The sequence below is a fragment of the Phyllobates terribilis genome, unplaced genomic scaffold (assembly GCF_046119375.1).
Source record: "Phyllobates terribilis strain yellow unplaced genomic scaffold, ASM4611937v1 Scaffold_2__4_contigs__length_985480577, whole genome shotgun sequence".
NCBI lineage: Eukaryota > Metazoa > Chordata > Amphibia > Anura > Dendrobatidae > Phyllobates > Phyllobates terribilis.
In genome coordinates this window covers 197,362,423-197,375,146 of record NW_027362762.1, presented here as the reverse complement: position 1 = coordinate 197,375,146, position 12,724 = coordinate 197,362,423, and the positions used below count along the sequence as shown (strand labels likewise).

At 45.6% G+C, this 12,724-nt stretch overlaps 1 protein-coding gene across 2 annotated transcripts in view; it reads left to right on the top strand.

The window, feature by feature from the left end:
* Positions 1-928, top strand: part of PRPH (peripherin) — a 34,907-nt gene extending 33,979 nt beyond the window's left edge. For both annotated transcript variants that reach the window (XM_073670223.1, XM_073670220.1), the window contains exon 9: positions 206-928. In XM_073670223.1, the coding sequence (XP_073526324.1) occupies positions 206-256 (51 nt within the window). In that variant the 3' untranslated portion in view covers positions 257-928. The remainder of the gene's footprint in view (positions 1-205) is intronic.
* The last annotated feature ends 11,796 nt before the right edge of the window (positions 929-12,724 follow it).

Here is a 12,724-nt window from a genome sequence, read left to right as displayed (position 1 = left end):
ACCATTAGTTGGTTTTAGTAACAGCTCTCCACTCATAAAATCAAAGGAGGTTATGTCTATATACCCTAGTAAGTGGCACAATCACTTTACAGGGGTAAGGGCAGCCTGGTCACCTATAGATCACATGATGATTCCTTTTTTCCTGTGTATCCATTTAACCTGCCATATATTGTATATAACAATCATTTTGTCGATTTGTTAACAGCAAGTTGTGACTGAGTCCAGGAAGGAACAGTCTTCTGAAGGGGAGAAGTAAAATGAAATTTAAAGATCTAGGAAGCCTGGTGCCCATGTAACGCCCCTCAATATCACACACCTAAAGAACATGGAGCATCCTGTGTTCTACTACGAGTGACCTTTTTTCATTTTGATTGTCATGTGTTCAATTCATGTGTTACCAGTATTCATTTCTGTCATTGTAAACCATCTCTTAAGTGCCTATGTCCCAGACTGTGTCATGTCTTTTCTATTCTAATAACTTCTCAGACTACAAATATATATGATGTATTTTCCCATTCACCTTTTCATCTCCCGAGAACTTCAGGCCAAGAATGGAAGTAACTAAAATATTTCATACATTTGTGTACAATGAACTCAAGTATTGAACATGTTAGAATACATAGTGTCTACTTTAAGAAAGAATGATGAATATTTGTCCCCATGCACCTAATAAATGTGACAGGTGTAGCCCTTCTGTAAACTTTGACCATATACACGTAAGTTCACAGGTTGGTTTTGGGTTCTGGCTGCTTCCCAAAAACAGGAAATGCTTAAAGACGAGATAGCTATAAAGCGACTTTGGTGCTATATATTCCTTCCTGTCTGTTTGAATGGGACACAACCCTTTTAGCATTGTAGCAATGTACTGTACAAGTGCCATGTCTGCTTAACCAGCTAATAAAACATTTGGAGCAACTAGCCACAAGAAGTCTGATCACTTTTATTTGTATGGATGTGTGTATTGTCCTAAATATTATTTTATGTTAATGCTCAGGTCGACCAAAAAGGGTTAAAGGGTTTGAATTGATACTGGAGTTAGTAGCTTCATACTTCTGTTGTCATGGGTTTACCGTGACAGAGAGGAGCCAGAAGGCCGCAGCGTCTGATTCCTTCTACCCCTGCACTCATTAGAAGCCTTTCACCTTCATATTAAACAGTGCAAGTTTATTTTAGCAGTGCAGGGGTTAATCTGCTCAGTTGAGAGCTTCTGGAAGCTTACCTGCATTAAGACTCCCAGCTGTTCACTGTTCGCCACTCCCCTCTCCTATATATACTGGGCTCTGGCAAGCAGTCATTGCCAGAGCTAGCTTCATGCTGCATGGTTAGGAGTTTGGTGGTTTGTTGTTTAAGAAGACTTTTGGTGGATTTTGCTAAGACTGTCGCATGGTTTTGGGTGTGTGTTAATCCTCTCCTCCTACTTTGTTTTTTTCCCCATCCTCCACTCCCTGGTGTTATCCTCTGTTGTTTGTGTGCAAATATTTGTATGATTGGTATTTTCCTTTATCCCTGTTTGTATCACCTTGTTAGTCTGGTTTGTGCACTGCCATACACTACTACTCCCCTCTTCCATGGGTAGGGGGAGGGAACAGACTGAGGGTGGATTGAGGAGCTCAGACAAGGTACTTAGCCCCGGCGTCTTCACCTTCAGAAGTATCCGGGGAACACGTGTCATGGTGTGACCAGATGTGACCCAGATGACATAATCACAGCTCCTTCTGCACTTCTATGTTGCTGCCTGTTTATGGCTGGCTACATATGCACCGCACTGGTTGGATCTGCTTTGCCTTCCAGTTAGCTGTGCAGATTTCCCTAGCTCTGTTGTTGCAAGTACAGTTTTGTTTGTCTCCTAGAGCTCTCTGTCCTGAGTTATCTCTACTGTTCTAATTTCTCCACTTCCCTTTGGTATAAATACTCACCTCTTGGCTTGAGTAGTTGCCAATGATAGCTCGCTATAACTTGGTTTGGAGGTGGGAGCTGTGTGAAGAGAGGTCATCTAGGAGTAGTCTCTGGAGATATCTGGTTAGAAGTTTGAGTGTCTTCCTTTACCTTATCTCCTATTTGGTTACCTTCATCTTTTCCTTACCCTTTCTGTAGTCTGGGAGGGCGTCCCTGCTGCCCTACGCACTAGTCAGGGACGTTTTCAGGGTAAAACAGGGATAGGAATGTGATTTCCACACGGGGTTGAAAGAGCCCATGTAGAAACACTAGGGAGCTTAGGGTTATGCAGGGCAAGTGTCAGGGGTGCTCCCCTTTAATCCTTCCCTAATGGCAGAGCTCTCCTTACCTTTCATCTCGCCGTGCGCCATCTTGCTTCTGGCTGAAGCATGACAATAACCCTTCAGATTTAAGTAGGGTGGATATTCTTCTTCAAGAATTTCTGATAGATCAGAATTCATGGTTTATTAGTTATAGCATATATTTCAGGTTCTGCAGAAGCAAAGCAGCTCCTCCCCATCACATTACCAACGCCATGTTTGACTGCTGATATGATGTACTTATGGTAGAATGCAGAGTTTTCTTTCCACAAGATGTAACAAGACCACTATATCTTTCAAAAAGTTGCATGTTTACCCAGAGTCTCTCTAATTGAGTAATCATGTAAATTGGACCCTAAAGCAAGTAAGACCTTTTGCCTTGATCTTTTGTGACCTCTGTGACTGGTGCCATATGCGAGGAGAGGTATGTGTCACACAGGTTGCTGGCCTGTGTGAACTGAAACCAATAGATTTTCTGCCAGCATATTATGTGCTGGGGGTTACCTCTTTAAAAGGGTGTGGTTTTATGGGAATGACGTAGAGATGGGAGGGAAGTCATTCCCCATACCTCCCCTCAGGGTGTGGCTGAACAGGGTATAAGTGTTCAGTCAGTTTGTTTTCTGGGTGGAGTATGTGGTCTGGAGATTGAGGTCTACAGGCCGTGTGTGGCTGACACCAGAGAGCAACACCGGAGGACTGGTGTTGCGGACACTTCACAGGACTACCTGCACCTGGCAAAGGCCTTGCTGGCTAAGAGGACTCTGTTATATTTTCATCTTTTGTTTCCCCGTTAACCCCAAGAGGTACTGTTTATTTTATTGGGACGCTGCTGGAGTTTATGCCGCACAATAACTCGAGGGAAGCTTACACAAACCGTGTGACCTGTGTCTGCCTCCGGAGAGCCGAAGGAGTCGTCTTGCCACACCTCGTAGATGCGTTGTTGATGTACTCTTGGTGGAATTTTGAGAAGTCAGCCATTCCGGTGATTTCTAGTTTTGTAGAGAACAGCTTTCACTGTGGTTCGCTGGAGTTTCAGAGGCTTTGTAACATTTTCCAGACTAATAGATTTCAATAATTTGGGATCTGTATTTGAATCTCTTTAGACTTTTAGAGAATAGAAGCTGACACATCAAAGTGTCTACATTCTGGTGTAAAACACTTTGTAACGTGGACATTTTTTTTTGCAAAGATGTTGCATCTTTTAACATTTTGCGCCAGTCCCAACCCTGCAAAAATGGGCGCAGCATTGGCAAGTGAGACTGGGGCATGGCAACGCCCACCCATCTAATGACCAGATGTGGCGTACCTTATACCAGAAATCTTACTTCAGTCTCAGACTGGAGTAAGATTTCTGGCCAGGCGCACTCGAATTGGAAAATGCGTCTAATTCATTGAGTGGCGTGCACCTTTTAATGAATCAGGCGCCTCTTACTCCACCACGTGCCTTCATTAAGATTTGCATGTACAACATCAGTCTTAATGAATCAATGTCATAATTGCTTCACATTGCCAAACAAGTTCTACTTAAGTGATGATTGGATTCACCGGGTCTGGCAGTTACCATGGCTGGGTGTGGTTAATTAAATTGAACCCTATTGTCAGTTTAATTAAAGGGACTCTGTCAGTACAGAATGACTGTTCAAACTAAGTCCCGCCGCTCGATCCTTCACAGCGGGGCTGATCATTTACATATACCTTCCCACCTGCTTGTTTTCCTTCTATCTCCATTCCCTCTTTGATTGACAGCTCGGGATTCATAGTGCCAGAGAAGGAAGGAGATAGATGGAAACCTGTTGAGGGAGGGCAGCAATGACCCTTCACGGTTGACCAAGTGAGTGTCAAATTATTATGTTACAAAGTTGATTGCAATCAGGAAACCAGACGGAGACAAAGCTCTGTATGGGAGGATTCGAAAATCTCTAACCCCGTTTATTTCTACTTAGCATTATATATTGTTTTGAGTATATCAATAGCCAATCACCTACAGCCATACTACAGGCTTGAACCAATGTTAGTATAATTATTACGGAAACACACATATGGTCATATTATCGTTAGTTTGGTGCATGATGGAAAGTTACAAGGTTACACATCCCGGCTCAGACTAGTTAGATAACAGGAGCAGGGTGTCTCATAGAATGTTCTTGAGAGAAAAAGTTCTTGTGAGAAAATTGCATGTGAAGCAGGATAAAAGAATGAAAGAATGTATATAGTAATAATAACAAGATTTTAGGAGCAAGCTGCAAAAATGGGGTAGCTATAGCATGAATATCAATATGTCCTTTACACACCAAGCAGGTGGTAATGTGTATATAAATGATTGGCCGCGCCATGAAGCACCGAGCGGCGGGACTTAGTTTGAACAGTCATAATGTGCTGAAAGAGTCAGTTCAAGTTAACATGTTCAGTTAATAGCTAAAAGGACAATTACTTTTTTTTCACAATAAATGAAATTGCCATTTAACTCTTTGCAAAAAAAAAATATAGGTAGGGGTTTTGGTGCTTAAGTGGCAATTAAGTCCAATGGTGCAGGAATGTAGCACTTGACATTTAGGTGGTGATGCACAGCAGAAAACAGTGTCCGTGGTACAACAATGGAACTGGGAGAGATAAAAATATAAAGGTTATGCTGGTGCGCTGCCAATGACGTTGGTGAGGATACAGTAGTTTAAAAATAAATACCTTTTATTTAGAATACAAATTCACCTGATGAATTCTCCGGTCCGGAACCGAAAACCGGTTTGCAAATTTGTATCCTAAATAAAAGGTATTTATTTTTAAACTACTGTATCCTCACCGTCATTGGAACCATAACTTTTTTAATTTTTCATGAACTTAGCCATATGAAGACTTGTTTTTGAGGGATCAAGTTGTAGTTTTGAACGACACCATTCATTTTACCTTATAGTGAAGTGAAAAACATTGTTGTAACATAATGAAAAAAACAGAAGTTTATATGTTAACTTGTATTTACAGACATTCAGATTAAGCCAATGTTTCGACCTGTATATGGCCTTTATCCTCCTCAGCAGCATGGGAGACTAGATTCTGATGCCGTTTTACAGCACCTACAGACTTACCTTGATAAAGGCCACATACAGGCCGAAACGTTGGCTTCATCTGAATGTCTGTAAATACAAGTAAATATATAAACTTCCATTTTACTTGCAACTTGGAGTGCCGAAGTTTATTCTCAATTTAATGTGACTTCTTGTCATACTTCTGAGCACCCTCTCAAGTACAGTTGAGCGACACTTATTATCCATTATATTGAAAAAAACGCAATTCCGCCGTTGTTTTTATGAAAATACATTGTGCGGTAAAAATGACCTGGTAATATGATTCCACAGGTGAGAACGGTTACGGCAATACCAAACTTATAAGGGTTTGTTTTATATATTTTAGCGGTTAAAAAAAAAATCAGAACCTTGTAAAAAAAAAAAAAATAAAATATTTTTTGTGTCCCTATATTCCAAGACCAGTAACTTTTTTCATTTTTCCACAGGGTGAAGGCTTGTTTTTTATTGAGAACTGACTTGAGGTTTTTATTGATGGGGTAATTTTGGGGTACATTCAACATTTTGATCTAATTTTATTGTATTTTTAACCCCTTTACAACCTATGACGTATCTATACGTCATAGATTGCCTCCTCCCCTCTGATGTGGGCTCCGGCGCTGAGCCAGCATCGTTTCAGGCATATGACAGCTGATTTGGTCAGGTGTAGTGTTGAGCGAGTATGTTCCATTAACCCCTTCGCTGAGTATGCTCGGGTTGAGCTCCGAGTATTTACAGCTGCTCGGTGATCAGGTATAATCGCTCCCGTGTGCATGATTTGCAACTGTTTGACAGCTTTATTACATGGGAGGAATGTCTATTTCTTACACATTCCTCACATGTAATAAAGCTGTCAAACAGTTGCAAATCATCCACACGGGAGATATTTAACCTTATCACCGAGCAGCTGTAAATACTCAGAGCTCGGCCCGAGCATACTCGGACAGAACATACTCGCTCAACCCTAATCAGGTGTCATGTGCCCCTAACAGCCGCGGGTGGAATTGCGATCCACCCACGGCTGTTAACATGTTAAATGTCGCTGTCAATCTCAAACAGCGGCAATTAACATGAAGCCCTGCTATGTGTAGCACAAGCGATCAGAAGATTGCATCTTCAAGTCTCCTATGGAGACTATTGAAGCAAGTAAAAAGTAAAAAAAAATGTTTTTAAAAATATTAAAAAATACATAAAAAGTTCAAATTACCTCTGACAGGAAATCCACAGGGATGATACCGGGGAGATCATGCAATATCTAGCCGTTGCCGTCACGCTGTCAGTATTTCGTCCGGAATCGAGAGCTCACGATCCAGACTACTCACTCCTTAGGTATCGGCAAGCGACCAGTGAGCGTATGGGTGTCACACCTCTGGATTCCAACGCATGGAATACGTGTTTATGCCCCCGTACTGTCACTGTCAGCTTCACGATAGCCCAATTATTAATATTATTCTCTGCCACCACCATCCAGATTTTAAATATAATACAGGCCTGGGTGGACGACTGCGTTTTGGGAGTGTATATGGCTTCGGGGGAGGGAATGATTACAGGACAAAAGAAACAGAACTATTAAATTTTATATTTAATCCAAAAGGGAGGCAGTGTTTAGGAAAAATATATACAAGAATGTTACAAAGGAGACATTAAAATACATAAGCAGTTACATAGAATAAACAGGATTAAAGAGGAAACTTACGCTATACAGTTCATGGGGATGAATCAGCATAGGTGGAGGAAGGGCTCCCCAGTTTGATTTGAGCGTTATCGAACGCGAACCATTGCTTTTAGTTCTTACACCCCCCTGGCAATGAGTGCTCCTCTATTCTCCATGGATTCTCTTATACCTAAGGGGAGATCAGCCCACACGCCCCTTGTGGTGACATCATGTGGGCTGGTGTCCAGCCTGTACATTTTTATTAAAAATGCTAACTTCTGCAATATCTTATCGCTCATTGATCGCAGAAGCTTGCAAACGACGCCATTTTTTTCCGTTCTGATTTTACCTTCATTTAGAGACTACGCATGACGTATTTGTGACCCGTGATTCTGGTGCTTTTGCGCTACGGCTCCATGCAGGGTTTTACAGTGACAGGGAAATATGCATATTGCTCCTTGGCTGATTCTGCCACTAAAAATATAGGTCCCATTATTATCGGAGTTATGGAACTTACAATATTCCATATTCCGTATCGGAGTCGGCGTGTCTATAGATATTCTTTTGAAGCTCGGGAAGCAGCCTCAAAAGTTATGCGCAAATTATTGCAATCCTGCAACTAATCACCTCCTGCGTCTGCCAGGGAGAAATACATTTGTATTTTAATTAGGCTGGTAGCACTTCTTGGCTGGCATCTGCCTACAAGGCATTTCTCAGGCGTCTGTTAATTGCATACAGAGCTCTCTTCTTGTGGCAAATGGCGGATAAGGGAGGGGGGGGGGGGCTTGGGTGAAATGGTCAATATTCTCAAAATATCTCCCTGACATCAATATCTCCCTGACATCTCCCCCTCCTAGAAGTGGCGTAAGGGGTGATTTACAGACCGCCCCTTTAAGATCACCTCCGGGCCCACCCTTCCAGCTGATCCGACAAGCCGTGGACCCAACTCGCCCAACACTCTGACCGAATGGGGATCCAGCTTTCCGATCACCCTGACCAGATCAGGATACATTTTCCCCACACCTCTGACAGGCTATGGGTACCTTCCTCACTAACTTCTGACAGAGAGGGGGACACACATCTCTATTATTATTATTATCTATTATTATAGCGCCATTTATTCCATGGCGCTTTACATGTGAAAAAGGGGTATAATACAAGAACAATTACATTAACAATAATCTTGAACACAATGTGACAGCGACTGGTATAGGAGGAGCGAGGACCCTGCCCGCGAGGGCTCACAATCTACGAGGGATGGGTGAGGATACAGTAGGTGAGGGTAGAGCTGGTCGTGCAGCTGTATGGTGGAGCGGTGGTTACTGCAGGTTGTAGGCTTGTCGGAAGAGGTGGGTCTTCAGGTTCCTTTTGAAGGTTTCCATGGTAGGCGAGAGTCTGATACGTTGGGGTAGAGAGTTCCAGAGTAGGGAGGAAGCACGGGAGAAATCTTGTATACGGTTGTGGGAGGAGGAGATAAGAGGGGAGTAGAGCAGGAGATCTTGTGAGGATCGGAGGTTGCGTGCAGGTATGTAACGGGAGACTAGGTCGGAGATATATGGAGGAGACAGGTTGTGAATGGCTTTGTATGTCATGGTTAGGGTTTTGAACTGGAGTCTCTGAGCAATGGGGAGCCAGTGAAGAGATTGACAGAGAGGAGAGGCTGGGGAATAGCGGGGGGACAGGTTGATTAGTCGAGCGGCAGAGTTTAGGATAGATTGGAGGGGTGCGAGAGTGTTAGAGGGGAGGCCACAGAGCAGGAGGTTGCAGTAGTCAAGGCGGGAGATGATGAGGGCGTGCACTAGTGTTTTTGCAGATTCATGGTTTAGGAATGTGCGGATCCGGGAGATATTTTTGAGTTGGAGTCGGCAGGAAGTGGAAAGGGCTTGGATATGTGGTTTGAAGGAGAGTTCCGAGTCCAGGGTTACCCCAAGGCAGCGAGCTTGAGGGACTGGGGAGAGTGGGCAGCCATTGACGTTGATAGATAGGTCAGTTGGGAGGGTTGAATGAGATGGCGGAAAGATGATGAATTCTGTTTTGTCCATGTTAAGTTTTAGAAATCTGGCAGAGAAGAAGGATGAAATAGCGGACAGACATTGTGGGATTTTGGTTAGTAAGGAGGTGATATCGGGTCCAGAGAGGTAGATCTGTGTGTCATCAGCATAGAGGTGATAATGAAAGCCATGAGCCTCTATGAGCTGTCCCAGGCCTAAGGTGTAGATGGAGAAGAGCAGGGGTCCTAGAACTGAACCTTGGGGGACACCGACAGATAGGAGGCGAGATGAGGAGGTCTGTGAGTGGGAGACACTGAATGTCCGGTCTGTTAGGTATGAGGTGATCCAGGATAGGGCCAAATCTGTGATGCCGAGAGATGAGAGAGTCTGGAGTAAGAGGGAATGGTCCACTGTGTCAAAGGCAGATGACAGGTCTAGGAGGAAGAGGACAGAGTAGTGTCGCTTAGATTTGGCGGTTAGTAGGTCGTTTGTGACTTTAGTCAGTGCAGTTTCAGTAGAATGGTGCGGTCGGAAACCAGATTGTAGGCGGTCAAAGAGGGAGCAGGAGGAGAGGTGGGAGGACAGTTCAGAATGGACGTGTTGTTCCAGTAGTTTTGAGGCATAGGGGAGAAGTGATATGGGGCGATAGCTAGACACGGAGGATGGGTCAAGGGAGGGCTTTTTGAGGATGGGTGTGATTGAGGCATGTTTGAAGCATGAGGGGAAGACACCAGTTGTTAGTGACAGGTTGAAGAGGTGAGCTAGGGCTGGGATGAAGATAGTGGTAAGGTTTGGGATGAGGTGGGACGGGATTGGGTCAAGTTTACAGGTGGTGAGGTGTGATTTGGAGAGTAAGGAGGAAAGTTGATCTTCAGAAATGGTGGAGAATGTGGTTTTGGAGGAGGAGGGTTGAGTAGGTGTGGGGGGGGCTGTGGGGGCTTTAGGCAAAAACTTTGTCTGATGGTGTCAATCTTCTGCTTGAAGAATGAGGCAAAGTCTTCGGCTGAAATAAGAGGAGAGGGAGGAGGCACTGGGGGACGGAGGAGAGAATTGAAGGTGTTGAATAGTTGTTTAGGGTTGTGAGACAGGGAGGATATGAGAGATGCAAAGTATGTTTGTTTTGCTGCAGTGAGTGTGGACTTGAAGGTAGTGAGGGACTGTTTGAATGCGATGAAGTGCTCATGGGAGTGGGACCTTTTCCATCTACGTTCAGCAACCCTGGAGGCCCGTCGCAGTTCTTTAGTTAGGCTGGTGTGCCAGGGTTGTCTGTTGATTGTGCGAGCCTTGGTATGTGTGAGGAGGGCGACCGAATCAAGAGCTGCAGCTGTTGTGGTGTTGTATAAAGTGGCAGCAGCATCTGCATCATGTAAGGAACTAATGTCTGTAAGAGGGAGGAGGGTTTCAGAGAGAGAGTGTAGGTCAAGGTGTTTGAGATTTCTACGAGGGTATGCAAGTTTGTGGAGTGGGGATTGTTGTCCCGGGGAGGAGAGAGAAGAGAATGTGAGTAGGTTGTGGTCAGAGAGAGGGAGAGGTGAGTTAGAGAGGTTAGATAGGGAACAGAGGCGGGTGAAGATGAGGTCCAGTGTGTGGCCATCTTTGTGGGTGGGTGTGGAAGACCACTGAGTAAGACCAAAGGAGGAAGTGAGGGATAGAAGCTTAGAGGCAGCTGAGAGGGAAGTGTCAATGGGGATGTTAAAGTCGCCCATGAGGATAGTGGGGATGTCAACGGAGAGGAAATGAAGTATTTACTTTGCCCGGTTGTAGGGCCTACCCTTCCTGCCATAATTTTTACCTTGGGAGCTGTGCTCACTATGGGGGAGCTATGATTGGCCATGTCACAGTCCGTTGTGACACTGGTCAGCATCACGGAACCACTTCCCTTATGATCCCTGTGTTTCTCCCCATCCTTCCTCATTACCTTTGGAGCCGTGCTAGCCATGGGGCAGCTACCATTGATCATATCACTACCTAGCGTAGCACTGGTCACCTGCACGGGACGGCTTGCTTCCAGGTGTCCATGTCTGCTCCCCTTGCCGATAGCACTTATGCTGGCTAGCTTTAGGGGATCCTCAGCAGCATCACCCCGCGGGGAAAGGTGGCTGAGTTCCCCTTTACCACAACACACATTTTTATTATACATCACATTGACATTTTTGACAGTGGCATTATATGACATATCAGATCTGGGAGGGTTGTCGGGAATGTATCGGGCAACCAATCATCCCAGATCAGTTCCCAATAGCACATTAGTGGGGAGATTCTCCAACACCCCCACTTCCTTTAACCCCCTCCCCGCACCCCAGTCCAGGAAAACTGGGGCCAGCGGTATGGGACGGCGAACACCCCCAAACCCGGTGACAGTCAGGGTCTTCCCAGGAATTAATTCTTCGGGTAATAAGAACTCAGGGCGGATGAGGGTACGTTCTGCGCCAGTGTCCTTAAGGCCAACAGTAACAGTGTTACCCACAGTAACTGGTTGTAAGTTCTCACGGGCCCGGCCAACCGCCCCACCCACAAAAAGAATGGCTGCAGTGGGCCCTGAGGCCTCAGGTGTGGGGTCCATCTTCTGCCTCTCCGGGAAGACAAGGCTGATGTGACCCGTTTGGTCACAAGTATAGCACTTATGGTAGTCAAATGCAATCCAGGTGCTGGAAGATGGGGCAAAACCACTGAGGGCCAGCTGGCTGGAACACTGGGGGTGGTTGTTTACCCCCTTTCCAGCTGGTGGCGGCTGACTTTCGCACCTCTGGTGTGCGGTGGGCCTCATAGGCATCCGCGATCTGGGCTGCTTTGGCGGCTTCCTTCGGCTCCCGGTCCAGCACAAACTGTCTCACCTCCACAGGACAAAGATGAAGAAACCGGCCCTTCACCATCAGATCCTTCAGGTCCTCGAAGGTGGTGACTGACAGTCCTCGGATCCACTGCTCAAAGTTGGTTCTGAGCCCATCTACTACATCACTATAGCTATCATGTGGTTCACGTTGGAGGGCACTGAACTTTTTCCGGTAACCTCCGGAGTCAGCTGGTACTTTTTTATCAGGGCCTGCTTGACGGTTTCATAGTCTCCATCTATTCTCGAGGGAGAGAAGCAAACACCTCCAGGGCTTTTCCTCTGAGCCCTGGGGTTAAATATCTGGCAAACTGGTTCTCAGGCAGCTGATACTGTCTGCAGGCTTTTTCAAATCCCCGCAAAAATATATCCAAGTCTCCGTCCTTTTCCATTACAGGGACATGCTCAGGACGGGGTTTAAAGCTGTTGGACTCACTGATCTGCAGGGTGGATGGCTCCTTCTGAATCTGGGCTAGCTCCAGCTGGTACTCTCAGTCAGCTTGGGCCTGGTGCTCAGCAGCCTCTTTGTCAGCTTGGGCCTGTTGCTCTGCTCACTCTTGGAACTTCAGGATCAGCTGCAGTCTGCCACAATCGTCTGCGGCAAGCTGCTCCATGGCCATCTGCAGGTGAGGGTCCACACTACCCTGGCTGTGGTTATGGCTGTCAATCACAGGTGGGACCCCTGCAGCAGTGCCATCCGGGCCTTGACTGGCCGTCTCATCATCAGGGCTCTGCTGTCAGGTGGGCTCTGTGGCACCTTACAACAGTTCAGCAATCATTTGGGTCTTATTTTTGCACGTGGGATCAATCTGTCCCAGCTCACAGAGGGCAGTGATAGTGTCCTCTGTCTGCTGTTACCAGTTCTCTCCACGTGTAGCCATTATTGCCAAACAAAAGATAGGATAGAAAAACAAGAGAAGGGGAGGGGATGCAACCGC